The sequence below is a fragment of the Phodopus roborovskii genome, unplaced genomic scaffold, assembly GCF_943737965.1.
Source record: "Phodopus roborovskii unplaced genomic scaffold, PHOROB, whole genome shotgun sequence".
NCBI lineage: Eukaryota > Metazoa > Chordata > Mammalia > Rodentia > Cricetidae > Phodopus > Phodopus roborovskii.
The window spans coordinates 31,948,871-31,975,932 of NW_026126540.1; the positions used below are offsets into that span (position 1 = coordinate 31,948,871).

The window sequence follows — 27,062 nt, forward strand, 5'->3', positions numbered from 1 at the left end:
TTTTTACTTTTAGTCATTTTGCCTTTTCTGAAATGTTACTTCATATATTAAGTTGGCTTCGCCAGGAGTTGGTGGCGCGCCTTTAATACCAGCACTTGGAGGAGGAGGCAGGAGATCTCTGTGAGTTGGAGGCCAGCCTGGTCTACAGAGCTAGTTCCAGGACAGGCTCAAAGCAATACAGAGAAACCCTGTCTCGAAAAATAAAATAAAACAAAACAAATGGCTTCATTCACTCGGTAATATTTGTTTCTTCCACCTTGTTTCATAGTTTAATAGTGAATGTCTTTAGCCCTAAATAAAATTGTATTGTTTGGAGTCAATGTGCAATTGGGAGGCAGAGGCAGATGCAGGCAGATCCTTGAGAGTTTGGGTCTAGTCTGGTCTACATAGTAAGTTACACAACAGCCAAGACTACATAAAAAGGGCCTGTCTCAAAAAAAAAAAAAATGCTTTCAGAGTTGAGTGATTAGGAGTGCAGTCGCTATAAGTATCTCTATGTTAAGGTTTTGTGTGAACATGCTTTCAACTCTTTGGGGTAAGTAATCATTGGGTGTGGTTGAGGACTGCATGGGCTTTCTAAGAACCTGCCAAACTGTCTTCAAATCTGGCTGCATCATTCACATCCCCACCTTTAGTAGCTGAGAGTTTAGCTGTTGAAGATTAGTGTCGTGGGTACCCTGCATGCTGGCTGTTCTAACAGGGGTGTTTGAATTTTCATCCTCCCGATGACATAGGATGAGGAGCATCCTGCTTATTTGGCATCTGCAGACCTTCATGAGGTCTCTGGCTCAATTTTAATATGGTTGTTTGTGCTTTATTGTGGAGTGTTTTCTTTAAAGACTTTTTATTTATTAAATGTGTATATGTGTGTGCTCTGAGATCATGTACAAGCACCATGTGCATTCATATGTCTGAAAAGGGCAGAAGAAGGTGTCAGATGCCCTGGAACTGGAGTTATAAGTAGCTGTGGGTGCTGGGAGCCAAACCCAGGTCCTCTGCAAGAGCAGCAGCAAGTGCTTTTGAGATCCAAGCCATCTCTCCAGCTCCTAGGGTAGAGTTTTGGGAGTTCTTTATATATTTTGGTTAACAGGGATGACCTGAAAGGTATCATGCAAATATGTTCTCCCAGCCTGAGATTGTTCTCTTATCCTCTACTCTCTTTTACAGAACAGAAAAAAAAATCTTTATTTTAAAGGAGTTTAGACTATTAACTTTCTTTCAGATCGTATCTAAAAACTATTTTCAAATCCAAGATCATCTAGATTTTCTGCTGTGTTATTGCGATGCTGGTGTTAATTGTCAGTTCTACAGAATCCAGAGTTACCCTAGAGCTGGGCCTTTGACATGAACACAGGGGGACTAGCTTGATTACGGTGAGGTGGGAAACCCACCTACTGTGGATGGTGCCATCCCTGGCTGGGATCCTGGTTCCTATAGATGGAGAAGGAAAGCTGGGCAATGTGTAGTCAGAGCTCTCTGCTATTTGCGGATGTGAAGTGAGCTGTGCCTGCAAGCTCCTGCTGTCTTGTCTTCCCACCACAGTTTGCCTTTGAACTCCGAAACAGAATAAACCCTTCCTCCCTTAAACTGTGCCTGCCAGAGGATTATACACAGCAACAGAGGAAAGACAACTAAGGAGTTGGAGTTTTGCAGCTTTACACTTGAAACTCAGGCGTGTAATCCTTTTGGGTTATTATTTGTGGCACTTATAAGATCTGTATCTAGGTCTCACATATATGTAAATCTGGTTGTTTGGAGAAATCACTCACGTTAAAATGATATCTACAATTGGATTGTATTTGTCTCTTTGAAGGGTTAAATGATTGTTTTTTTTTTTTTTTGTTTTGTTTTTTTTTTTTTTTTTGGACTTATTCCCCAGGCTCTCTATTCTGTTCCACTTAGCTTGTCTACTCTTTCATCAATATCACATTGTCTTGACTTCGATAACTTTATAGTATGTCTTAAGATTGAACAATTCAGTACTAAGATCTTCTCCTCCTCCTCCTCCTCTTCCTCCTCCTCCCTCTTCTTCTCCCTCTTCTTCCTTTTCCTTTTTCCTTTCCTTCTTTGTCATGTTGTCTATTCTGGGTCATTATAAATGTTGGGACAGTCACAAAATAACTGGTTAAATTTTTGTTTGGCATTTGTAGTGGTTTGGCTGAAATGCCCCTTGTAACTCTTGGACATTTGAATATATGGTCCCTAGTTAGCTGTTTGGGAAGGAGGTATGTCACTGGGTGTGGACTTTGAAGTTTCAAAAGACTCCCTCTGTTTGGAGCTCGCTGTCTGCCTCCTGCTTGTGTGCACGCCTGCCACCATGCCTTTGCTTCACCGTCATCGACTCTCACCACTGGAACCATAAGCCCAACTAAATGCTTTCTTTCCTAATTTGCCTTGGCCATGGTGTTTTTACTATAGCAATAGGAAAGTACCTGATGCAGGGTTGAACTGATTCTGTAAATCAAACATGGAAGAATTCACATCTTGGCTACATTGAGTCTTCCTATCCATGAACAGGGACTATTTCTTCATCGAAACTGTTTAAAAGTATGCTTGTTTACTTGAGCCATTTTTTTTATTAAAAGTACGCCACTCTTAAAGTTAGGATATATTTTCTTATACTTTGCACCTTTATAAATAGATACAAGGAAAGAAGATAAACTTTGAGTCTTAGTACTAGTTGTTCAATTCGCTTGGTTTTTCTTTATAAAAACCCAAACTCATTCATTTGAATTATGTTAATCTGCCTAGCAGTTGAGGGAAGAATTTGGCAAATTTTTTTCTTTTCTTTTCTTTTCTTTTCTTTTTTTTTTTTTTTTTTTTTTTTTTTTTTTGAGATTGTTGTTCTCTTAAAGTGCCAGTGTTTTAAAATAGTTTTCTTGTAATTTGATGCAATTTTGTGAGGGAGTGCTGTTACATAATTTTGACTTGGGTTCTTTCCATTTGCATTGGTTTATATAATTTGAGAAGGAATACTGAACACAAGTCCTGACTGATACTAGTAAACTAACAATTGCAGAGGTTTTGAAAATACACATACATACATACATACATACATACATAAAATTAAAATGATCTTGTGATTTTTCTTCCTTAGCTGACTGATGTTGGGACTATATTAATTGACCTGTAAGCATTGAAACTATCTTGCAAACCTGGGATACATCCCACTGGGTTATGGTGTGCACGGGATTCAGCTTGCAGATGTCTCGTTGAAGGTTTTTATGTCTGCACTCATGAGAAGTACTGGCTTGTAGCTTTGTTGTTGTTATTGTAATGTCTTGTCCAGGTTAGCCTATGGGTGAGCTATGAAGCACTCCCTGATTTTATCCTCTGAATGAGATCGCAGATAATTGGTACAGCTTCTTTATCAAGTGTTTGACAGAATTTCACTGTATGTCCATTTTGGCTCAGTGCTTTCTATCTTGGAAAGCTATCGGTTATTAATGTTGTTATTATTTTCAAGATAGTTACTTGTTATACAGCACAGTCTTGCTTCAGACTCACAATTTTCTTGCTTCTGTGTTCCAAGAGCTGGAATAATAGGTATATACTACCATTCCCCACTTTTGGAGACAGAGCTATTCAGCTTGATGGTTGATTATGTGTGAATTTCACAGTCTAAGCCTTTGAAAGAGTTTGCCCATTTCACTAGGCTCATCATACTTATTGGCATAGAGTTTTTTTTTTTTTTTTTTTTTTTTTGGTATTCCTTGACCATGCTTTAATGTTCTTTCAATTTGTAGGGATTTTGGTTCCCCCCTCTCGATTTCCTGTTTTCTTTTTATTTTGAAGTGTGTGCATGTGTGCATGCACGCTCGCATTTGCACCCATGGAGGCCAGAAGAAAGTATCAGATTGTTAGAGTTGTGTCTTCAGCAAGTATGTGCTCCTAACTGTAATTTTCTTATTTTATTTACATTGATTTTTTTGCTTTAATTTTTATTTCCTTTCTTCTGTTTACAGTGACTTTAACTTAATTTATTTGTTTTCTAGTTTCCCAAGATTGAGACCTAATTGACTGATTTAATTCTCTTTTTAAAAAACATATATACTCAATGCTATTAATTCTGCTGTAAACATGATTTGTGTTGCATTCAGTTGCTGTCTTTATGTCAGGTAAAAGCATGTTTTAATTTCCCTGGGAGTTTATTCTTTGACATGTGTGTCATATAACCTCCACATTTAAAAATAATTCCAGCTATCTTCTTGTTAACACTTCTAGTTTAGTTCTGTTGTGTTGTAAGCTTCATGATTTTCTCATCTCCAGCTCTGATAGTGAAATATCACCTTCTCCATGCTGTCCCCCCCCCAGTATAAGCTCCATTGTTGGGTGTGGGTACTTTAAGTGTCATTCTCTCATTTTTGAGAAGTGACTCTTAATCCCCCATAGCCTTTGTCAGCCTGAAGTCTGCCTGAAATTAGTAAATTATTCCTACTTGGCTTTGAGTCATATTAGCGTGGAATCTCTATTTCAATTCATTTACATTAGAACTGGAAGTAGGGGCTGGAGGGACAGCTCAGCGGTTATGTCACTGAGACGTTTGATAGCATTCCCTTTTTTTGTTCTAGTTCTTTTGTCTTTTGTTATCATCTGCCTGCTTGGGTTTTAATGGAACACCGTGTAGTATTATGTTGTTCTCTCCCCTTTCTTAGCCTATCATTATACTTTTGTTTCATAGTGATTATATCATATTATTGTTTACAGTAGCTATTCACAGAACACCCGAGTCTACCTTTGAGTAATACTATGCCACTTAGCGAGTGGCGTAATTTCTTGGTAATAATAAAGTAATGCCTTCTGTTGCTGGAGGCCTTGCTCCAGATGGGTTCCATGACCTGGGATAGATGTGGGAAGTCGGCACCAAGAAGAGACCGTGACCACCTGTTGCTGTTCAAACTGGTGGTCCCAGTTACCCTGAGCTGCCTTTATTTACACCGTTTCAATCCTCTGCATTAACAGTTTTACAATCAGTTTTACTTCCTAAGTTTCTAAAAACAGTTACAATAATTACCATTTTGTTCCTTGCCTCTTTCCCCTTCCATCTCCCAGCTCTCCCATTGGTAGCCATTACAGCTTTGATCTATATCTCTATTGTCAGAAGCATAAGCAGGGCTTGCAAGCTACAAAGGAACTTTTCTAAGTAGGCACGCCCACAGGGAGAACAGTGTACCCAGTTGGCAGCACATGTGGTGAAAGCATCATGCAGGGTGAGAGACCGTCTTGTCTCTTGCGGTTAATATTTACATCTGGTAGGGCCTGGGTTCTCACGATTAACTCTCTGGCCAAAACAGTCCATTCTACATTTTGTACACTACTCCATCCCCATCTGGGGATGTACCACGCTTTTCCATCTATCCCCTAGGCAACATAATCTAGAAACTTACTCTTAGTAGTTGGCTTTGTTTATCCCTTGCTCTTGTGTCTCTCTTAACTTCTTGGGGTATTGGCACGGTCATGTTACAGTACACATGTGGAAGTCAGAGGATGACTTTCATTAATTGGTTCTCACCTTCTGCTGTGGATTCTAGGGATTGAACTCAGGTCATCAAGTGCTCCGGCCTACTGAGCCGCGTAGCTCACCCTTGTAAGGGTTTCCGTGATGCATGGTATGGTGGGTAAACAGAATGGTTGTTAATAGACTTTTAGTCAGGCAGTGGTAAGTTGTGTGAGGAGAGGAAAGATTCTTCAGAAATCCCAATGGCCTTGGTCTCTTAATGATACCCTTCCTCTGGCTTGTGAATCTCACATCTGTTTCTCATTCTCTTCCTCCGTTTTGAGTGACAGATGTATGGTGTGGGCTGAAATCGGATGTCTACTTCTGTTCAGACCAGCCACACTATGAGCAAATCCCTGCACGGTGGGATCTTGTTAGTCTCTCTGGAGGAAAGATCTTGACTTGAAAAACACAGTATTCTACATTTTTCCAAACGACTTTTCCCCCTCCTCCTGTAAGATGTTTGAGGTTTTCCCCCCTTCAAATATCTCTGAGATCCTCCTCATCAAACTCATGGAGATAAGTTTACAGAATTTTGAGAGCATCCCTTGAGTGGGTACCCTGAAGTTGTGCCTAGGCTTGGGGTTTTATTGTGGCAGACAATAGTTTTTTGCATCTCCAGCTCATGTACACCTGTTTGCTTTGTGACCCCATCTCTTAGAAGAGTGACTGAAATTCCTTTTCTGTTATTTCTTTTAATTTTTAGAAATTATTTATGATTTGTGTGTTTATTTATTTATTGAGACAGGATCTTGCCAAGTAACCTGGGCTGGCCAGACACCATGATCTTCCTGCCTGAGGCTCCCTGAGCAGATAGAGTACACAAGTGCAATATCATATATAGATGAATTTTCAATTCATTTGGTGTTTTAGTTGTTAGAGTGCATGGAGATTTCATACATGAGGGACCAGAAATCATAAGGTTTTAGTGAGAGTTTCCAATATGGAAATTGTGTCCTTCCACGGTAGTCAGACTTTCTTGTTGAATTTTCTTTGGACTTCCAGCCTCCACATAATGATGTGGAGACTTATTATTAATAACGAATGTTTTCTTTAGCTTAGGCTTGTTTTCAACTAGCTCTAATGGAAATTAACCCCTTTCTATTAATCTATATTTTGCCGTGTGGCTCTTTACCTTTCCTCCATACTGTACATCTGACCTCCTCAGTGTCTCCCACACACCTAGATTCATTCACTGAGTTTCTCTCTCTGCCCACAAGTCCCGCCTAACCACTCCTGCCTAGCTATTGGCTATTCACCTTTTTTGTTAAACCAATCACAATGACATATCTTCACACAATGTAAACAAACATCTCACAGCATTCCATTCTGGAAGTGTTCTAGAATTTTCTCATGGGCAACAGAACTTCTGCTCTCCTCTTCTGAAAACTGCCTACCTCATGTATTTTGAACACATTTGTCTTATTTTACTATTATACTTATAAATCCCTAGGACAGTGCTTGTTCTCTAAATACTCCTTTTTTATAGTTTTCTGCTCCTTTTGCATCAACAAATGTTTGTCCATTCTTTGCAGTGCTTTAAACCTTGAGTGGTGGCTGGAGAGATGGCTCCACAGTTAGGAGTATTACCTGCTCTTCCAAAGGTCCTGAGCTCAATTCCAAGCAACCACATGGTGGCCCATAACCATCTGTAATGAGATATTGTATCCTCTTGTGGCCTGCAGGTGTACGTGCAGGCAGAATTCTGCATACATAATAAATAAATAAATCTTTAAAAAAACAAAACCTTGTGTGGTGTCTGCACTTGCCCTTCTCTCCTGCATCTATAGTCCAGTGTATTTGAACCCTTGTCTCTCCCATTATTTCTCTCATCTCTATCAGGGTCCTTGACCACCTCCCATGTCTGAGAGGGGAGCATCAAAGGCTAAACTCTCAGTGAGAGGGTGATGCTCAGTGACTTCAGAATGCACTCCAGAGCCACGGGGCTGGGTGGTTTCGTTTAGGAAGCCTAGATGTTGATGTCATAAGGTCTTCTCTCTTCAGTATAAAACTTTGATGCTGGTGGGTATTTTCCAATAGTCTGCCAGACACTTTATCATGAACCTTCTGCCTGATCCCTAATACCTGGATCCCAACTTTCAGTAGAAAAGTTTTGTCTAACCTCTTGTATTTGATGTCATTCCCTGTTGGCAACTATTCCCAGCATCTTCCAAGCCAGAAACCATCATTTTACCATCTCTGGAGAAGACACATGCAAGCTTCTATTGTTAGCAATTGATCATTACCTTTTTAGAGTATAGAATCAGAACAGTAACTGGCCCCCCACCCCCCACTTTGAGTCTCATATGTAGATCAAGATCTTGAATTTAAAATTCTCTTGCCTCAGCTTCCTGAGTGCTGTTATTCCAGATGTGTGCCGCTGTGTCTGACCCTAACTACTCCTTTAACTGATCTTCCACAGTTCTTTTATTGTAGCCTCGTCTCTCCTCCAGGAGAGAAATGGTACTTCCAGTTCCTAATGATGCCTCCAGTACCTATGAATGGTTGGGATTTCATGTTGTGAGCACATTTGCCCTGTCTTTTTCCTTGTTGCCTTGGTATTTGTGGTATGTCTTCAAATACTTGATCTTAGTTGGTGGAACTGTTTGGGAAGAATTATGTGTGTCCTTGTTGAAGGAGGTGTGTCCCTGAGTGTTAGTGTGGAAAAAATAAGGATAGGGAAAACAAATAGATGTTTATTCAGGGAGAAATAACTTACAACAGAGACAGATGAACGAACACCAGCAGGTTCCAGTCCCAAGGATGCCTCCAGATGCTCTCTGTCTCCATTCCAGGAGGAGACAGAGAGCTCCAGTGTTCCCGACCCCAGTCCTAGTTCCTTTACCCCCCCCCCAATGGGTATGGTCAGTGCAACAGGTGTGGGCCAGTGGATATCTCACTATAGAGTGTAGCTTTGTGGTTCCAAAGAGCCCATTCTGTTCCCACTTAGTTCCATCTACCTCATGTTTATGAGTCAGAAGGAAGCCCTCAGCTACTGCTCCACTACAATGACTGCCATGTTCCCTGCCATAAGTGGTTATGGACTCTCACCCTCTGGAATGTGACCCTCAAATTAAACGCTTTCTTTTATAAGTTGTCTTGGTTCTGGTGTTTTGTTTTTCACAGCGATTGAAAAATGACTAAGACAGAATTGACTCAACTTTTAGAGTCTCCTAGTCAGCTACTAGCCTTCATCTGATTTCTCTAGTTCCCCAAATTGTGTTGATATTGTTTTTCCCATTCTCTCTTGCTGTAGCTTATGCTTTTGTGTTTATTGAGTTTACTGTAACTTTGTAGAGCTTCATGGTGAAGTACAAACTGGTACATGAGGTGCATCGCTAGCCTTCCCTGGAAACTTCCTTGCTTTGTGTTGTCCTTGTCCTGCCTCTGGCCTGAGGACAACTCTACATCTAGATATGTCTTCCTTGGCCCATATGTCTGGGCTTGGTGAGGCTGGTTCCTTTGATCCCCTTAGGACTGGCTGTGTGTTTGCTTGAATCCATAAAGGTCCATTACCCACCTCTACTTGCTGCAAGCATCTCCCTTTTCTCAACTCTGACCAGGATGGATGGATGGTGATGTCCCAAGTAGGCAGGTTGGCTGAAGCCTTTGGCCTTAATTCTGTGTAGCTGTGACTAAAGCAGCAGGATGCTTGAAGGGCATGGTCCAGATGTATTTCCAGGATCACTCTGTTTATAAGGCAGAAAAGAGACAGCAGGCTGGTAGCTCAGTCAAGGCTTTGTAAGGCGGTCTCATAGATGTACTTTTGAGCCTTTAATGCATTTAACAGAGAATTTTATCCATCTCTCCAAGTGATGAATGTCAGGAAAGTGACTCAGGAGAAGTCAACTCAGAGCAGTCCAAGTGTCACTTTAGGGAGCACGTACTTAACAATTTACAACACACTGTGTCCTTTTCCAAAGACTGGAACAATTATAGCTGTCATCCAGTATCAAGCCACAGGTATAAATGGTAAAGGAGAGCGAACCACAGGCTCAGCGGGAACAGGATGTACATGGAGGAGCAAATGGAGCATTTCCTTTGGAAATGGAGCAATCACAGCCCATGGACCACGGAGAACCCTGGGGACACAGAGTAAAGGGAAAGGACTTCTCATTTTTATGGGTGCTGTCTTAGTCAGTGTTCCATTGCTGTGAAGAGACACCACGATCAAGGCACCCTTTATAAAGGGAAGTATTTAAATGGGGTCTTGGTTACAGCCTCTGAAGCTCATGGTGGGAAGTATTGTAACACAAAGGTAGACAGGGTGCTAGAGAGTGGCTGGGAGTTTAAATATCCTGATCCTCAGACATCAGAGAGAGAGAGAGAGAGAGAGAGAGAGAGAGAGAGACTGGGCCTGGTAAAGGCTTTTGAAATATCAAAGCCCATCCCCAAGACAAACCCCCTCCAACAAGGCCACACTTCCTAATGTAGCAAGCTTTTTTTTGTTTGGCCCACCAACCAGCTCCCAAATCCTGACATGGAGACTTCTTATTAGTTATGAATGCTCAGCTTTATATTAGCTATTATTTTAATGTTTCTCTTTATCTATGTTTTGCCTCTGGGATTTTTTTTACCTTTCTTCCTCCGTCCTTCCTTCCTTCCCTCCCTCCCTCCCTCCCTCTCTCCCTCCCTCCCTTCCTCCCTTCCTTTCCTCCTGTTTCCATGTCTGACTGGCAGCTGCCTGGGTCTGGCCCTGGGCATGCCCCTCTCTTTCTTCCTCTTTCTCCTCTCTCTCCTCTCTCTCAAGCCTAGATTTCTACTCTCACTTATTTTCTCTCTGCCTGTCAGCCAGGCCTATCCTTTCTCTGCCGAGCTATTGGCCATTCAGCTCTTTATTAGACCAATTAGGTGCCTTAGGCAGGCAAGGGGAAACAAATGTAGCACATCTTTACATAATTAAACAAATACACCACAAACAAATGTAGCAGATATTTACATCATTAACAAAGGCAGCATAAAATAATGTAACACATATTTGCCTAGTTAAAATAATATTCCACAACACCTAATCCTTCCAAATAGTTCACCAACTGGGTACTAAGGATGCAAGCATATGAGCCTATGAGGGCCGCTTCCATTCAAAGCACCACAGATGGGGTGCCTCCTTGATGAATGTGGCCAGCCCGGGAAGAATAGGGACCACCTGAGAACAGCCGATAAACCGGGAAATATACTACAGTCTCTTACAATGGTATACATGACGGAAGATTCTAGGAAAGCTCCCTGAAGTCGCATTGCCCTTGCTATGGGAGATCAGAACACAGTGCAGGCTGGGGTGTGCACCCAGAAAATTTGGCCATGTAAAGGATGAACTCCAAAAGGTGTGCAGGTTCTAGTCTGACCTGGCCTCTGGTTTGCTGGGCAAATTGGATTAAGGATAGGGTGAGTTGGAGGTGTTGGTTTGCCATTCCTTACAGCTGGAGGACCTAAAAGAAAGGGAGTGCACATTTGACATGTGGCAAAGCATCCCCTTCCTTGGCTCTGGGCCAAACCAACCAGCTGGTGCTGCCCCTAAGACGGCCATGGCAATGAAGCAGGTGCATGTAGAGCCCCATGGAAGTTCACCAGAGTGAAGAAGCTTAATTACTCAGAGAAACTGTGGAGAATTACCTAGAATTGTGCCTCCTGTCCATGCCACTGTACCCAACTATGATCTTTTAAGACAATGGAATTTTTGCGTGCTGTGCAGAACCTCACCTACCTCTTCCTTTGGTATCTCCTTAGCTGCTGGCGCTTGTTGGGATGGACGGTGGTGGTCTTCAGAGATCCTGTCACCATCTCTAAAAATATTCCACTATATAACATAAAAATGCTCTGATGTCAACTCCTAAGTGTTTTGCAGACGTAGAAAAGCATCTGAAAGGCATACAGGTGCACCTAACAGAGCAAGGCTGAGAAGCCAGTTCACAAAGGTACAAGGGCCAAGCATGCTGTGGCATTTTTCCATAATAATGCCTTTATGGTTGAGATAGGCATAAATGGCACTCATTAAAGTGATTGAGAAAATCCCACAGCACCCTGTGTCTGTCGATGTTAGTGCGATGGTTAAAGAATGGACAAAAGTATCCCGTGTGAGAAAATGAAAAGATGTGGATTCCTTCCAGACTAATGTGGTTTGATCACGCCAGACCGCCTGAAACAGAGTACCAGGTGATCCTACATTCAAAACAGCTGGACAAAGCAGCCCTACAGACTACAGCTAGGATTTCTGCATCTTCTTCGAATCCCCCAAGACAGCGCCCCTTACCAGCAGGAAGTAGTTTGGAAAGAACGACGCCCAAATTCCCAAATATTGTGTATAAATGTTTGTTTTCATTTAATTGGACTTTGTTATATAAAATTAAATATAAATAAAAATAAATTTTAAAAAAAAGTATCCCTAGTGGGAGGGGAAAGATGATATCAAAAGGCATAGGTGACCAGTGAAAAACCCCAAGCCCAGGGATGGGCTACCTCCCTACTAGATGTTAGCTGGGGAGGACCCCAAACCAGTACAGGCTGGTTTTGCTGCTGTTGATTGACCTGCCTGTGTAGAAGAAAGAATGGCAAGAGTCATCTGACTCACCTGAAATCTCAGCTACATCTCCTGCACCATCCTCCCTCCCAGCTCTAAGTAGTTCTGCAAAGCTCCGGGTCTGATGATAGAATACTCACATACACACAAGCACGCACGCACACACGTACACATGCATGCACGCACACACGCACACAGACACACATACATACATATATATATGCACACACACAGACACACACACACATATATATACATATATATACATATATATATGCACACACACACACACACACACACACACTGGAAGGTCCATTGAAGTTGGGGGTTATCTATGTAGCTGTCAGGAGGTCCTTATCTATGTTAGGGTGAGACTTTTTAGTAACGCAGGTTTTTTGTTGTTGTTGTTTTGTTTTGTTTTGTTTGAGTCACTCACATTCCTGTAAGCTGTCTCTCACCCATGCTCTGGAAGTAAGCTCATAATCTCACTGGTTGGCCAAGTTGAACTTTGATGGAGTTGTACTGTGGTCTGTTGCTGTCACCCTGTCTGGAGTGAGCAGACATTCACATTTCCCCCGGAAAAAGTCATACACTCTTTCAATTTGGCAAAACATGACAGTTGGAAATGAATATGGCACATGCGTATGCAATAGCTGTTCCCTCACTGTGGTAATTCTGCACCTCTGTGTCTAATGTATTAGCATTTTTTACCTTGGTTATTCTATGCTGTTACAGCTCAACTCAAATGTCTCCTCCTGCTGGCAAATCTTGTGCCACCCCAGTTTGATGACCCAAACCTTAATCAAAGTCCTTTCTTGAGCTGCCTTGCTGGCCTCTGACCTCATACTCCATTTTTATTGTCATTGGTCCACTGCCCACACTGCCTCTTGAGCTGCCCGGATGCACAGATGTCATTGTTCACCTTGTCTAGCATCTCACATAGGCTCTAGCACAGATTCCCAGGAGAGTTCAATGACTATCAAATGAATAAATATGTGGTCAGCAAAGGACCAAAGAATTGCATATTAGATGTGCCCTGTTCCATACATAATACTACCGGACAGCAGAAGAAAAGCAGGACAAGGGGATGGAAAAGAAGGAAGACTTTCTGACGGGATGGACATAGAAGCTATTGCATCAGGATGGCCAATGGCTTCACCATTGTTCGGGACAGAGACAATGAAGGAGGCAGCCTCAGATCAGAGACCCTCTCCTCTCCTCCTGGGTGGATGCTGTGATGACTACTTTGTAGCTGAAAGTAATGTCTGGCATTACAAGAGCACTGGACTTAATTTGTCTTAGTCTTAGTCATTTACTGGGTTCTAAACAGTAGACGCCCAGATTCAAAGGAAAAACGCAGCTGAGCCCTTACAGGAAGTCCTAGGTATACTCAGTCTTTGTGGTTTACCCTCAGAGCTTCCTGCCAGTGCTTACCCAGGCTTGCCAGGCCTAAGAAGCCAAGGAGAAGGGAGCAGACTGGGCCACGGCATGCTATCTATGCTGCAAAGCAGGTGCCTCTATCAGATGGGTTTCCAGCTTTAACTGAACACTTTTCTCCCTGCTTCTTCAAAGGTACATCTGCCATAACTGGTCTGCCCTGACCACAAGGGGCACCTGCAGCACTTAGGCATGGACCCAGAGGCCTCTTAGCCTGCCCTAAGCATGCTGCCTGGTAGGCTCCTGGTGTCGTCAGTATCCACAGATCTCCTTCTTTTCACTGATGATGTCACAAGATTATTGTGACCCCATTTGAATGACCAAGGAAGTGAAACTCCATGGGCACCTGAAGTGCATGCACAGAGGCATCTACACGGAATACCTGGCTCACTTTGCAGCTGACATGCAGGGGCCAGTTCTGATCATTCAGATGGGGATTCACATGCCTCCAGTAACCTGAGTGGTTCAGATTTGATGTCATTGCTACCCCAGCCAGGCTCTTTCCCATTCTGCAGCTTCCTCTCCCAAGACCCTGGACTCCTATCTAAAATAAGCATGCACCGCAGCAAATGAAAATTTTATTTTATCCCACTCAAGGGAAGCAGCCAGTGTCCATCAGGGTACCTGGGAAACTCAAGAGTCTCTGCCCAGGTAGGCTGCCTGTAGGACATGAGCCAGTGGCCATGTGGTGGCTCACATGGGCACAGAACCTGAGAGGAAGATAAAGCCTTTGTGCTGCTCACCCAGCATCCTTACATCCACATCTTTATTGCCTCTCTGTCCTGATGTGACAGCTCTAAGAAGAGGCCCCAGATTCCAGAGACTAGATCTCCTGGGCCCAGGACTGTGTTAGAAGGTACTACCCTAACTGTGCCCTGCAAGTCTTGGGAGGCATCTGGGTCCTGCTTGTATAAAACACTCAATGGAAGAGTGAGCCTGTGCACTGGGAGAGGAGAAACACACACAGCTTTTTATAGGAAATGACAGAGTCCACCTTTTTAATTAGGGGGTGGCAACGGAGCATCTTCTCCACTCCTACAGGGAGGTTTTGGTTGAACTCGAGGTCTGGGCAAGGGAGGGCCTTTCTGTTGGTGAGCCTGTGTGCTTGATGGAGGAGGTCTCTTCTTCTGCTGGTGATCACGGGTTCGGTGGCTCGGAGGCAAAGGACGAGGGCCAGGTGTCTGGAGATGATGGCCAGGTGGAGGGGGAGCTTGGGAAGCCACTGGATTCTGAGATGCTGCGGCTTGAGCTGGATGTGGCTTCGGGCCCCTTTCCACAGAGCTCATTCTGGGGGTTTTTATCTCTAACTCTTCATCTGTAATTGCAAGACAATGGCAATATATAAACAACATAATGTACAAGTGTATGTGTGTGTCTGTCTGTCTGTCTGTCTGCCTGTCTGTGTGTCTCTGTCTCTGTCTCTCTCTGTCTTTCTGGCCTACAACTTATCAGGGAGGCTAGATTGGCCTCTGCTCCCAGGACTACTGGCACCACCTTGTCTGTTTTGTATGGGTTCTCTAAGATTGAACTTTGGTCCTCATGCCTGCAAAGTAAGCACTCCAATGAGTGAGCCACCTCCCCCACCCCACAACGCAACCAAACCATTGAACATGTCTTATGTGATAGGCATCAAACCAGATGCTTCAGGAGATGTAAGGACGAAAGGGAAGTTACTCCCACTCTCTGCAAGTTCTGGGTGTCTTTTGGGGGGCAGGGGGAGAAATGCTGCCCGTGGGTACAGTGAACCCATGGCCCCCTCAGAACTCAGAAATATGAGGAAGGAGGACACCCGAGTGGAGAGCTTTGAGCCTAAGGCACAAAGTGCAGAGTGAGTACCTGATCCAGAGTTCTAGCTGGATGCTGCCTAGAGATAATCAGCAAGCTTGCTAAGCAACAAGCCACATGGTCAGAATCCACTGTAGCAGGTCTGAGTGGCCATGATGGACTTTAGTGACCATATTTCTTTTGCAGGGTCTTTAGGGTAGGTCCTGCCTTTCACTCACTTTGATTACCATACAATCCACACTCTGGAAGGAAATTGGGCACCCTCCAAGGGGCACTTGAGCCCTTAGAAATGGACTAGCTCCTCTGAAATTCATAAGCAAGAGCCATCCTCTTGGGCTTTGGTGGGAAAGATGGCTCCTCTCCTCATGCTTTGGGATCATCTGTTTTGTGAGGCTTCCATCCAGGAAGACACACCTGAGACTGTGTAGATCTTCTCAGACTGATTTTTTAAAACCAAACAGTAAATCTGTGGGAACACTCAGCTTCCAAAGGCCTGGAGGGCACTGCCGGTCTCCTTTAGGCCACATTTTTGTCATTCCAGTCCCTATGCTCAAGGCCATCCTCAAGGAGTCAGGGGGAGCTTCTCCATGGGGTATGTGAATGACTGTTTGCATCCTTACAAAGACATGTGACTTGAGAAGCATGTCTTGGCATCACCTGTGGGCTGAAGTTATTGACCCAAGGCGATGACCCTGGCTACTGTAAATGTATAGTGAGTGCAAAGACTCAAAGTCAAACAAGGTGGCTTTGACATCTGAGTGACCTGCATGCTCTAAGCACATACATAAAAAGAAACCCCAATGACAGAACATGTCCTTTGTGCCATCTTCAGTGCCCCCAAAGTGGTTGTGGCCATGCTTGGGAGGCTTTAGGTAAGACTTTGACCCTTCCTCTACAGCAGCAAGCTCCAGTGGCTGTCTGATGGCCCTTCTGCTAGGAGGCATGTTGTTCATTCCCTGCCTTCGCCACATTCCCTATGTGTTAGGCCCATTGTCAAGCTGCCGCAATGACTCAGACAGCCACACTGCCCTTAGCAAGTGACAGAACCAGGCTGCACATCTTATTGTCAGCCTCCACAAAGGTGCGGGACCACCAGAAGGTGCAAAGAACCTCGTGAGAAGTGGGAGGGTGAGAGGTGTGGCCGGACACTGAGCTGTTACACTGAGTTGGGCAGGGCAAGCTGGCTCCGTAGAATCTATACAATTGGCATTATCTATGCTACCCATCCGTTAAGAGCAGGACTATAGGGCCCTGCCACAGCCTCTCCAGCAAGGTCCACCACGGCATAAACATCTGCCCCAGCGACCTTTCATGTTCTCTTCCTTTCTTTCAAGACTGTCTCTTGCTGACTCAGCTCAGGTCATGGATGTGGGTGAGGAAAAGCAGGCCCATGAGTGTCAAATTTAAAGAGGGGTCATGTAACAACAAGATAAGACTGCCTTAAAATTCCAGTGCTGGGTTTTTTGCCTCAGCCTAGTCATGCTTTGGCCTACGGGCTGTAGTAGGGTCTGAGGTGATGAGCTAACCTGCTTCTTCATCTGTATAAATGCCTATCTTTAAGGCTGTGGAGTGGGACATGGTAGTGAATCTGAAACCCTGAATTCAGCTCCTGAAACAAGCCACTTTATCCATGTGAGCTACTGCCACCTTGCTCTTCCCAGACTGGTGGTGGCAGAGGTTGTCTTGTCTTGGGTGACACCTGAGGTCCACCTTGGAGGAATGTGTTTGATCCCTGGGCAGCGAGAATGGGTCTTGTAGGGAGGGGTGGAGACGGTATGAACAGAGATCGGGAAGCCACAAGGTTCAGGGCTCTGCAAGTCACTAAGCTCTACTGGATGGAGAATGCGTGAAGAGAGCCAGGGCCCAGGCTAGGGAAGTGGTGGGTAGGATGACAAGATGAGGGTGTTGGCCTGAAGGGAGGACTAGAGCAACACTGAGAAAAGAGGTGTGAAGAAGGAAGCCAAACCTAGAGGCCATGGGGGCAGGAGCCACCACTGTGGGGTGTGGGCAGACTCTGCCCTTAGGCTATACTAGAAGTCACCATGGGAGCATTACTGGGTTTACCCTAGGTTAAGACCTGTGTGAAACAGATTTCCCAGAACTCCAGGGACCTGACCACCCACTAACATGTCCAACTAGAGGCTGCCCTTACCCCAACATCTGCAGTGACAGCTGGACACAGTCCCTGACGCATTGTCCCATCATAGAGGGTCAGCCCCCTGTGTAGGATCAGCAACCAATCCTGCTTTGTAGACTGCAGGACGGGTCTGCACCAAGGAAACCATACTCCCAGCCTGAAAGCATCCCCACTCCCCACCCTGAACAGCCAATCAGGAAAGGCAAGACTAGCACCTGAATTTTGGCTTTCTATTTACTTGTAGTGCTGGGACTCGAACTCAGAGCCTCACATACACTGAACGAGTATTCCACTGCCAGGCCCCCACTCTGAATGTCTCCTGAGGAGATAGTTTTACCCATATTCCAAGAGCTTGGTCTTGAACACACCTTGAAGCCATCCAAGGCCAAGATATTTATTCACAGACATGGGGTTTGGGTGGGAATCTCTCCACCATCCTTTCAGTAAGGCAGCCTCCCCATGGTGGATTCCGGGGAGGTACACAGCCTGGCTGAAGCTTCTCAGTGCTCCTTTGCTGTCACCCCCGCGGACTGTCCTTCTGAAATCCACCTGAGCACGCAACAGAGCCAGCCGTAACCTCTGGTCTTGCCATTCTGAGTCTCCCCTTCACAGACTCAAGGAGAGATGCTCCCACGGGGATTTTGCTGTAGAAGTGGGGGTGCTCACCTTTTCTCCTCCTGTTCTTTTTCCTCTTGCAGACACAGAAAATAAGCAATGCTCCAAGGACCACTAAGAGGACACCTCCTGCACACGACCCCACGATGACATAGAAATTCAAATCTTTCTCTGCAAGAAGAGAAGATGGCTAAGGGAGAGGGTCTTGGGCAGAGCAGCCCTTTCACTGTCCAGGCCTCCTACATCAAACAAATGAAAGAGTTCCATGGGACTTTCCACTTCACAGAGGCTGAGCTTCCGGGGCCTGGAGTACTATATGAATCTGCAAGGTCTGAGGAACACAGCCTGCCCACCTCACCCATCCCTCACTGGAGAGCATCCAAGCTCTAAGAGGGAGGATGAGTTACTGACTGAGGCCTCACAAGACTTTCCCCCAAGTCAAGCATCCCCCAATCTCAGTGTTCAGCTTTTCTTCCTCCCAGACTCTCTGGGCCCAGGAAAGCAGCCTAGCTACTCAGTGGTTAGCAGTGGCAACATGTGGTTCTGATTTCTTCACCGCCAAAACAGTGAAGAAGAACAGAGAGGAAAACAGGGCAATGGGCTTAGTTTAACTCTTCCAAGTAAGAGCTGTGTGGCCTTTGAGAAGATGCTCCACCTCTCTGAGTCTGTTTGCTTCTTTGTATAATGGAAACGATGTGACTTACATCACAGAGTAGCTGTCGGAAGTCAGATCAGATAATGGATGGAAAAGTGCTTTGTAAACTGTAAAACAACACCTAGATGAGGGCTTGCTCTTGCTCTGCCCTGCACTGCTGTTTCTGGTAGCTGTTTCCCAGGAGGGGGACTGAGCCATCTGGCCTTAGTGAGTCAATAGCAGTTAGAGAGAGCAGCTGGAGCAGGCCCTCAGAGGACTGTCCTGTGGGGAGAGTGAGCCTGGAGTTGAGCCCAGCCTTGCAGAAGCAAGTCTCCAGCTGGCCTGGCAAGTGAATGTTAACAACCAGGGGTGAGGACTGGGCAAGCTGGACCAACCAAGCAGGGCAGAGCTTCACCCGTGCTGTTGGTGCTGTTGGTGCTGTTGGTGCAGGTCATCTCCCTCCCTCCAGTCCCCCTTTCCCCACTTGCTGAGAACCTCTCTGGACACTGCTGTAGGGGCATCCCTCAGCATCCCTGAAGCTGCTTCAAGGATGGATGCAGGGATATTCAGGCCCTGTTGCCTTGCAGAGGACCTGGGATGCCAGAGTCAGTCTCTCTGGCTGTGAGGTTCCCAGGTGTGAGCAGAGTGGGCAGGGCATCCTGTCCAAGCTGAACCTCCCACACATCCTCCCTTTGGTTCCTCAGGCAGGGCATCCACCCCGTCTCCCAGACACTCTTGGGAAGCAGGCTTGCCTTCCACAAGTCTGGTTTCAAGTTTACCCAGTGCGGCTCCGCGTGAGGTCATCAGTAGCTATGGTTTTGTCATAGGTCCCTCAGTGTCTCAGTCCAACTATCTTTCCCTCCCACGCTTTCTCTTGGAGACACTGTGCCTGGGCCAGGCTGCTTCCTCCTCTTAGAAATTTGAGTATATGGCCAGTTAGGCTCCTGCCTGCTTTGGCCTTTAGAATGGGAGGGATACTCAGGGTCTTCAAGGGCATCCCCATATTTCCATTTATATTCCTCTGTCTCCTTGCTGGCCATTTCCTGGGACAGCTTCAGCTTCTACACTGAACAACAGATTAAGGGACCCAAATCTTGTGTCCTCTCCTTCTAGGACTCTCCCTCATTGATAAACACCTATTTTGATTCCGAAGGGATCTAGTTACAATAAATATGGAGCACGAGGTTGCTAGGTAAAATAAAAGACAGCCTGTTCAATTTGAATGTCATATAGACAACGAATACTTTTTTAGGATCAATATATAGAACTGGTTTTTGTTGGTTCCCTGACTTAAGCCTCATATCTCTAAGGCAGGGCCTCCAGAAAAAAGAAAAGGTCTTGGAGTCCCCATGCCTTTGTGATGGGGAAATGGAAGGTGGGGGCAGGGAGGAGGAAGAGAGAGACTGCCCATGAACCTGAGGGGTGAGGAAATGATTGTCATCTGAGTCTGTGGCTGGCAGACTCTCCTGCCTTCAGATGTCTCACTGCTGTGTGAAGTAAGACAAGTGTGAACAGCATTCATGCCAAGGTGGTCAGATGTGCTGCGAAAGCCCTCCTGAGATCACACTGCCAAGGTGGTCACTGTTCTTTGGGACGATGACTCTTGCCCTCAACTTATCCTGAGATCACACTGCCCTCAACTTATTCTGACACAGCTGCCATGTTGTGAGGCAGTGCAAAGGCCCATGTGAGAGAGCCAGGAATGGGTCCCCGGACTTCTCACCCAATACCTTGATTCTAGGGTTGACTTTTCTCTGTGGACCATGAGATGGAGCCCACAGAGGGGAGGACGCTCTGTCAGGGTCGCACCAACTAAAGTCAGATCAACTGAAAGCTAACATTTAGACCCCTGGCTTCCAGAGTGGAACTAATGCACTGGCTGCCCCTGTGCACTTGGGCCACCCTGACCTCCGCTGGCTCCGTACCTGAACAGCTGACCATGGCTGTGACGGACTCCTCGCTGACCTTGTTTTTTGCATTGCACTTGAACGGCGCATTCAGGTTGGTCCATGTATGACTTATGATCTTCTGATGGAGGCTGACGAGATGCTTCTTTCCTCGATACAGCTTTAGTTCGAGGTCTGTTCCTTTCTCAACCTCACAGGTCAGAGTTGTGTTGCTGCACTCCCAGTAGATCTCTGGCTTTGAGACCCTCTCTAAAAGAAAGATCCCATTTTTACTAGGCAATTTCTGGATACTTTTGTTTTAAAGACTGGATTTCACTCTGTAGACTAGTCTGGCTTAGAAGTCTTCTTCCTTCTGCCTCTGCCTCCCAACTACTGGGACTGAAGGTGTGTGCCGACACCGCCTGGCTTAAGGCAGCATCTTAACATAGCTCAGCCTGGTCTCAAACTCACTAGGTAGCTGAGGAGGAACTTCTGATTCTCTCCTTTCCACCTGCCAAGTGCTGGGGTTATTGACATATGACATCTATGTGCTGCTGGGGAAGGAAGCATTCTACCAACTAAGTTACATTATAGTGAAATTCTCTTGAAAATTATTTTATTTAACTGGCATAGAACATCTTGAACAAAATCATTTCTGGTTAAGTTAAGGGGCAGAGGATATGATTTTAAAAAGGCACCACAACTGATGTGTATATACTATTTGTGCTCTCAACTGTTTTCACAAGCATGACGTCATTTGGTTTGAACAGCAAGGCTCATGTTTGTCTTCCCTTTTGCAGATGACATGTCCAAAGTTCAAGGCCTAGCATTACAGTATCCATTAAATATGACAAGGCAGGTCTGCAGAGATGGCTCGGTGGCTATAAGAGCACTTGATGCTCTTCCAGAAGGCCTGGGTTGGGTTCCCAGAATCCTTGATGGACAGCTCATGATCACCTAGTTTCAGGCAATCTGACCCTCTCCTGGCCTCCGTGGGCACCTGCACACATGTGGTAAACACACACACACATACATGCACATGTGGGCATGCAAATAAAATTAATTTCAAAAAATATGGGAGGACAGAACAAGAACCCTGCAAAGGATTTCCAAGTCCAGGAGAGTAGGTAAGGTCAACCAGGAGCCCCATTTTGGATGAATGGCTATGTGAGAGGCCCATGGCCTGATCTACTCACTGCCCCAGGGCATCCCAGGAACAGAGGGCCAGGACAGCAGGGGGTTATCCAAGAAGCCAAAGCTTATCAGAAGAAGAGAGCCAGGGAGACCTCTGCCATTCCGGGGCTCCAAGGCTCTGAGTTAGTCTCTGGCTTTGCGAGGCCTCAACTTTAAGAATCAGGAAAAGTAGTCCCTACCTGTCTCACACCAGACGACCTGTGGCCAAGCCCTGGACGTGTCAGCAGAAGTGCTTCTCCCAACCACAATGCAAACTCCTTGCCCCTCCTGGTTAACACAATACTACATAAAGGCTACATCCCAGGGGGACATTCCCTAGCTTTGGTGTTAGTGAGGTCAGACCCAGTGCCCAACTCCCCACTTTCCACCTGAAGACCGACTTCTCTCTTCATGCCTTACATTTTCCCAGACCTTCCATCTCCTCCCCCTCTCAGTGGCCTCCCTTTATTACAAAGGGCAATGGTGAACTTTTCCGATTTCCTCTCTCTCTTCATCTTTCAGACCACAGTGTCTTCCCCATGGGCCTCCCCACTTTAATTCCATTTCCGCCCCAACACACCAGCATTCAGAACTTGCCATCCCAAGACTCTGTGTATCTCAGAATAAAGAAACAATGGAATGATTAGCACCCAGCAGAGCAGGGTATAGTCTTGGAGCTGTCTACCTCTGTAGAATGAAAAAAACACCCTCCTAGTAACATCCAATTATTTCAAGAAACACTGATCAGGTTTAAAAAGGCAATTGTAGATCGCCTACAATTCTGCTACTCATGGTCATTAACATTTTGATGTATGTCTTTATCACATATTTCCTTTGCATAAATTCATAATATAAGGTTTTAAATTAAAATTGGATTATGTACCTGGGGGGGGGCAGGGAACAGTATTGAGGGTTGAACCCAGGGCCTCGGCATTTAGGCAAGAACTCTACTACTTTACTACATTCCCAGCCCCTGAGACACTTTATAAGCCGCCTTCTATCCTTGTATCATTACATTCCCTTTTCACAGGCTTCAGTGAATGTACGCCTCCCCCATCTTTGTAACTGATGCTCCTAATTAAGCTGATAAAGCTTTAGCTTTTAAACATGCACTAGCATTTTACTCGTGCAAACACAGTGACGAGCAACCTTATTTGTAAAATAGCTTTCTGAAGGTGGCATGAATGGCTGGCTGAAGGCTATTCCTAGATATGGCTTCTTTTTCGTTGTTATTTGTTTCTGGGTTTTTTTTTTTTTTTTTTTTTTTTTTTTTTTTTTTGGTTTTGTTTTATTTGTTTTCCAAGACAGGGTTTCTTTGTGAAGCTTTGGCTGTCCTGGAACTCACTCTGTAGACCAAAGTGGACTTGAACTCCTAGAGATCTGCCTGCTTCTACCTCCAGAGTGCTAGCATTGTCTGCTACCACTGCCCGGCTGGATATGGCTTCTTAATCTTGGGCTTCTAAGATCCTTTCTTTCTCCACAGGTGTCTGGGGCCCTGCACTGTCCCTTCAGCAAGGTGCCTCATCGGGGAAGGTAGACTCTAAGAGCATATTGAAACAAAGTGGAGGGGGCCCTCAGCACTGAGGAGATAGGTGCGGTGTCCCAGGACTCCAGGGCAAGTTCACACCCCTTGTTGAATATTACAGGCCTCATAAGCACCCCTAAGAGAAAAATCAGAAATTTTCCAAAATGCAAAACTTTTTGAGCCACAATGCAATACCACAAGTGGAAAATCCCACACCATGATGCCTTGTTTCCTGCCCAATGCTATTTAAAATACTGTGTTAAATTACCTTAAACAGGACATATGAAGCATAGATATAAGCATAGATGAATGTCATGTTTCCATTTGGGTCCGCTCTCCAAGATATAGCACATATATATGCAAATACTTCAAAGTCTTCAAAAAGCTCCAAATCCTAAACATTGCTAATCACAAACACATCACGTAAGTGATACATAACCTGCACTGGGTAATCAGGTTCAGGGCCAAGAACCTGATTACCAGTTTCCAATTCTGTGTAATATATAATGATGACAGGGCCACAAGTTGAGTCAAGATACCATGTGGCATTGTCATTTGCATACAATAATGAAGTCAGTGTTTTTAGTCTAAAGGGTCTGGGTTTCCTTTGGGGGTAAAGAAAATGTTGCCCACAGTGATAACCACATTAACTCGATGACTATGCAGAAAGCTGTTGAACTGTACATAGTAAATGGGAAAACTGTGGGGCATGTGAATCATACAGCAACAAATGAGCTTGTTTGGCAGAGAACGTTGCCCTACTTGTCAAGGAAGCCCCAGGTTAGCATCCTGATTTTGCTCCTGTCAAATAGTGAGAACATGGCCAAGTCACTTCTAACTGGATCTCTGTTTCCTTATAGATGGATAGAAGCTTGTAATTATAAGTTCTCAAGATTACGGGAGCTTTAAATAAAACCAGGTTAACAAGCTCCTGACTTCTTCCCAGTAGTTATTATCACCCCTAAAATAAAGGTGACCCTGTGAGAGCACATACATAGGCTCAATATCAAACAGGACCCTAGGGCTCTGTTTGCCTGCAGTAATGACTTTGGCCATTCTCAGTGCCCAAGACAGGTGGCCTTTCTCATTCCTACCCCATTTCTGGAAAGTTCTGTCTAGACAAGGTTACAGGATTAGGGTCTGGAAGGGAGTCATGTGTAGCATAGAGAAGCTGACAGTAGGTCCCGGAGAGTGGCTGGTGCTAGGCACAAGGTGAGAGGGACACCACAGGTAGGATGAGGGGACCATTTCCCTGGTGACATTTCCTGTGTGAAGCCCAGAATGTTTGTATGCTCCCTGAATGGCTGATCTATGCTGTGCGGGCATTCTCAACTTCCTCTGCAGGCAGAAGGCGGGCGTTCTCACCTAACCTATTATTGCTAGGAGATGCCACCTGTCCCTGGGCTTTCAACTTCAGTGACATTGGATGCCTTTCTCTTCCTGCTCACTCCCGAAAGTTTCCTTGATTTTCTCCCCACACTCACAGCCTGCATGTTTGCATCTCTCATCTCCAGTCACCCATTAGACCAAACCAGTGGTTACAAATGACAATGGTTTACTGGAAGCACTGGGGAACTACAGACTCCATGCCAGAAGCCTGGGCATCGCTAACTTCTTACAGCTTTCTTGCTGTTTTCTTGTTTATTTTTCAACAGGCCTGCAACTCACTCTGTAGACCTGGCTGGCCTCCAACTCACAGAGATCCACCTGCCTTTGTCTCCTGAGTGCTGGGTATGCTCCATGACCACCAGGCTCTTGCTGGTTTTTTCATGGGACCCAGATTAATACCACCAACTGTCCTCCTTGGCCTCACTTGGAATTACAATAGAGGCTTTCCAGCTAGTCTTCCCACATCTACCTTCAGTGTCCTGCCCCCTCTCCACACGCAGAGGCAAAGCCTCACAGTTTAGTTCAAGTACCCAGGAAATCACCATCCACCGTTACTGTGATGATGTTGAGAAGACTAAAAAGAGAGTTGGTCTTTGGCTCAGCATCTCCAGGCCTTTCCTGCCCTCTCATTCCTTCAGAGCATCCTGGCTTGATCTTGGCTCTCCAGACAAGAGATTCACAGCTCCCTGGGCACCTTCTGCTTTCTGACAACCTGTCTTGCTACTCCTTCATCAGCCACCATCTGCTAGCCTGTCCTCTTTCTGACCAATGCCAGCTCATAGCCCCACAGCCACCTCAAAGAGAGAATGAAAGATAGATAGGCTTGAGAGCCACCCGCACCCACTGGAGTCTTCATTGTGGGTGGCAGAGGAGATGTTGAGTGGAAAGTTGCAAAAACACTGCTTCCCAGTTCGCTACATAGTACCTGAAGTAAAGGAGAAACTTCAGAGAAGGAGGGCTCACCTAGAATCCTCAAGTGGAATGTTTTCTGCAGCTTGCTACTGCCGTTGGCCCCATACACTATCACATTATAAGTGCCGTTGTCGTCTCTCTTCAGTTTCTTTATTTGCAAGGTTTCGTTCGTTAAGATCTCAAATGCTTCTGACAGCAGAAAAGGTTCCATCTCCTTTTTGAACTTTGCCACCAGCGTTCGCCCCTTTTCCCATCGGACTTCATCAGTGTCAGTCACTTGAAAGTTAGGGATGGTCAGGTTGATGTCATGACCCAAGGCACCCCAGATAATACTACTGTCTCCGGAGACAGCCCCTGTAAAAAGCAAGATGGTTGCTGAGGTCTTGGGACTACCAAGAATCTCCCTCTTTGACTCTCATGCTCATTCTAGGGTCTCCAGAGTTAACTCCAGAGAAGCTCCACACGCTGGCTTGCTTACCTTTGCTGGAAATGCTGAAAAGCAGAAGGAAGCTAGCTAGAAATTCACATCTCATCTTTAGACTCTGTTTCCCAGCGGTGATTCTGAGTTCTTCTTTCTAACGGGATGGCAGTAAGACTGGCAGAAACCACACCCAGCAACCCGAACCACGTGCCTCTCGGGCTTGCTGTTAACAGTAGGGAAGAAAACATGCCCAGCCCCTCAGCCCGATAGGTGGCCTTCCTTTGCCATAGCAGGTGTTCTATGAGCCTCTGTGTCAGCTCACATTTTAATCTTTACAAAACTGTTGAGGCTGGTGGTTTAAGCACCCCATTGAAGAGAATTGCGGAGAGGTCAGTCGCCCGAGCTACTCGTTTGTAAAGGAGGACTCAGACTCACAGACACTCACTCAAACTAGCCGTCCACTCAGCTGTGCTGCCTCCAACAGGACCAAGTAGACTGGTAAATGTTCATAAGGGAATGGAATTCAACTATGTATCCTATGAGGAGAAATGCTAGAAAACGTACGCATGTGAAATGGTTAAAATGGATTTTTCCCTCTTCCTTGAAAATATTTTTAGTATTCTACAGGTGTTCCTGTAGGGGCTTGGACAGATGGCTGAGCAGTTGCGAGCACTGGCTGCTCTTCAGAGGACCCCGATGTCATTCCCAGCATCTACATGGCGGCTCATAACCATGTAGCTCCAATTCCAGGGGCTATGACACCCTTTTCTGCCCTTTGTCACTGCATGCGGGTGTCATACATGCATATATGTAAACAAGCACACATACAAAATATAAATAAATATTGGGAGGCTGAAGAAATGACTCAGTGACTTAAGAACAATTGCAGAAAACCTGAGTTTCACCCCTAACACATACAAGACAGCTTACAAACCTCTGCAACTCCAGTTCAGGAAGTCTGACGCCCTCTTCTGGCCTCCACAGCACCAGGCAGGCAAGTGGTGCACAAACACACATACAGACAAAACACTCAAACACATAAAACAACTATAAAGAAATGTTAAAAAAAAAAATGTTTTTTAAAACGTTGTTTAGGCTAGAAAAAGAAGCCAATCTCCTCCACTATAAAAGCTG

At 45.2% G+C, this 27,062-nt stretch overlaps 1 protein-coding gene across 1 annotated transcript; it reads right to left on the reverse strand.

The window, feature by feature from the left end:
• Positions 1-14,199: 14,199 nt before the first annotated feature.
• On the reverse strand, positions 14,200-26,093 carry Cd2 (CD2 molecule). The gene is made up of 5 exons (XM_051198892.1): positions 25,986-26,093; positions 25,559-25,861; positions 20,548-20,778; positions 18,040-18,159; positions 14,200-14,766 (listed from the first exon to the last, which is right to left on the reverse strand). Exons 1-5 carry the CDS (start codon positions 26,038-26,040, stop codon positions 14,450-14,452), a joined length of 1,026 nt encoding a protein of 341 aa, XP_051054849.1. The 5' UTR covers positions 26,041-26,093; the 3' UTR covers positions 14,200-14,449.
• Between the last annotated feature and the right edge of the window lie 969 nt (positions 26,094-27,062).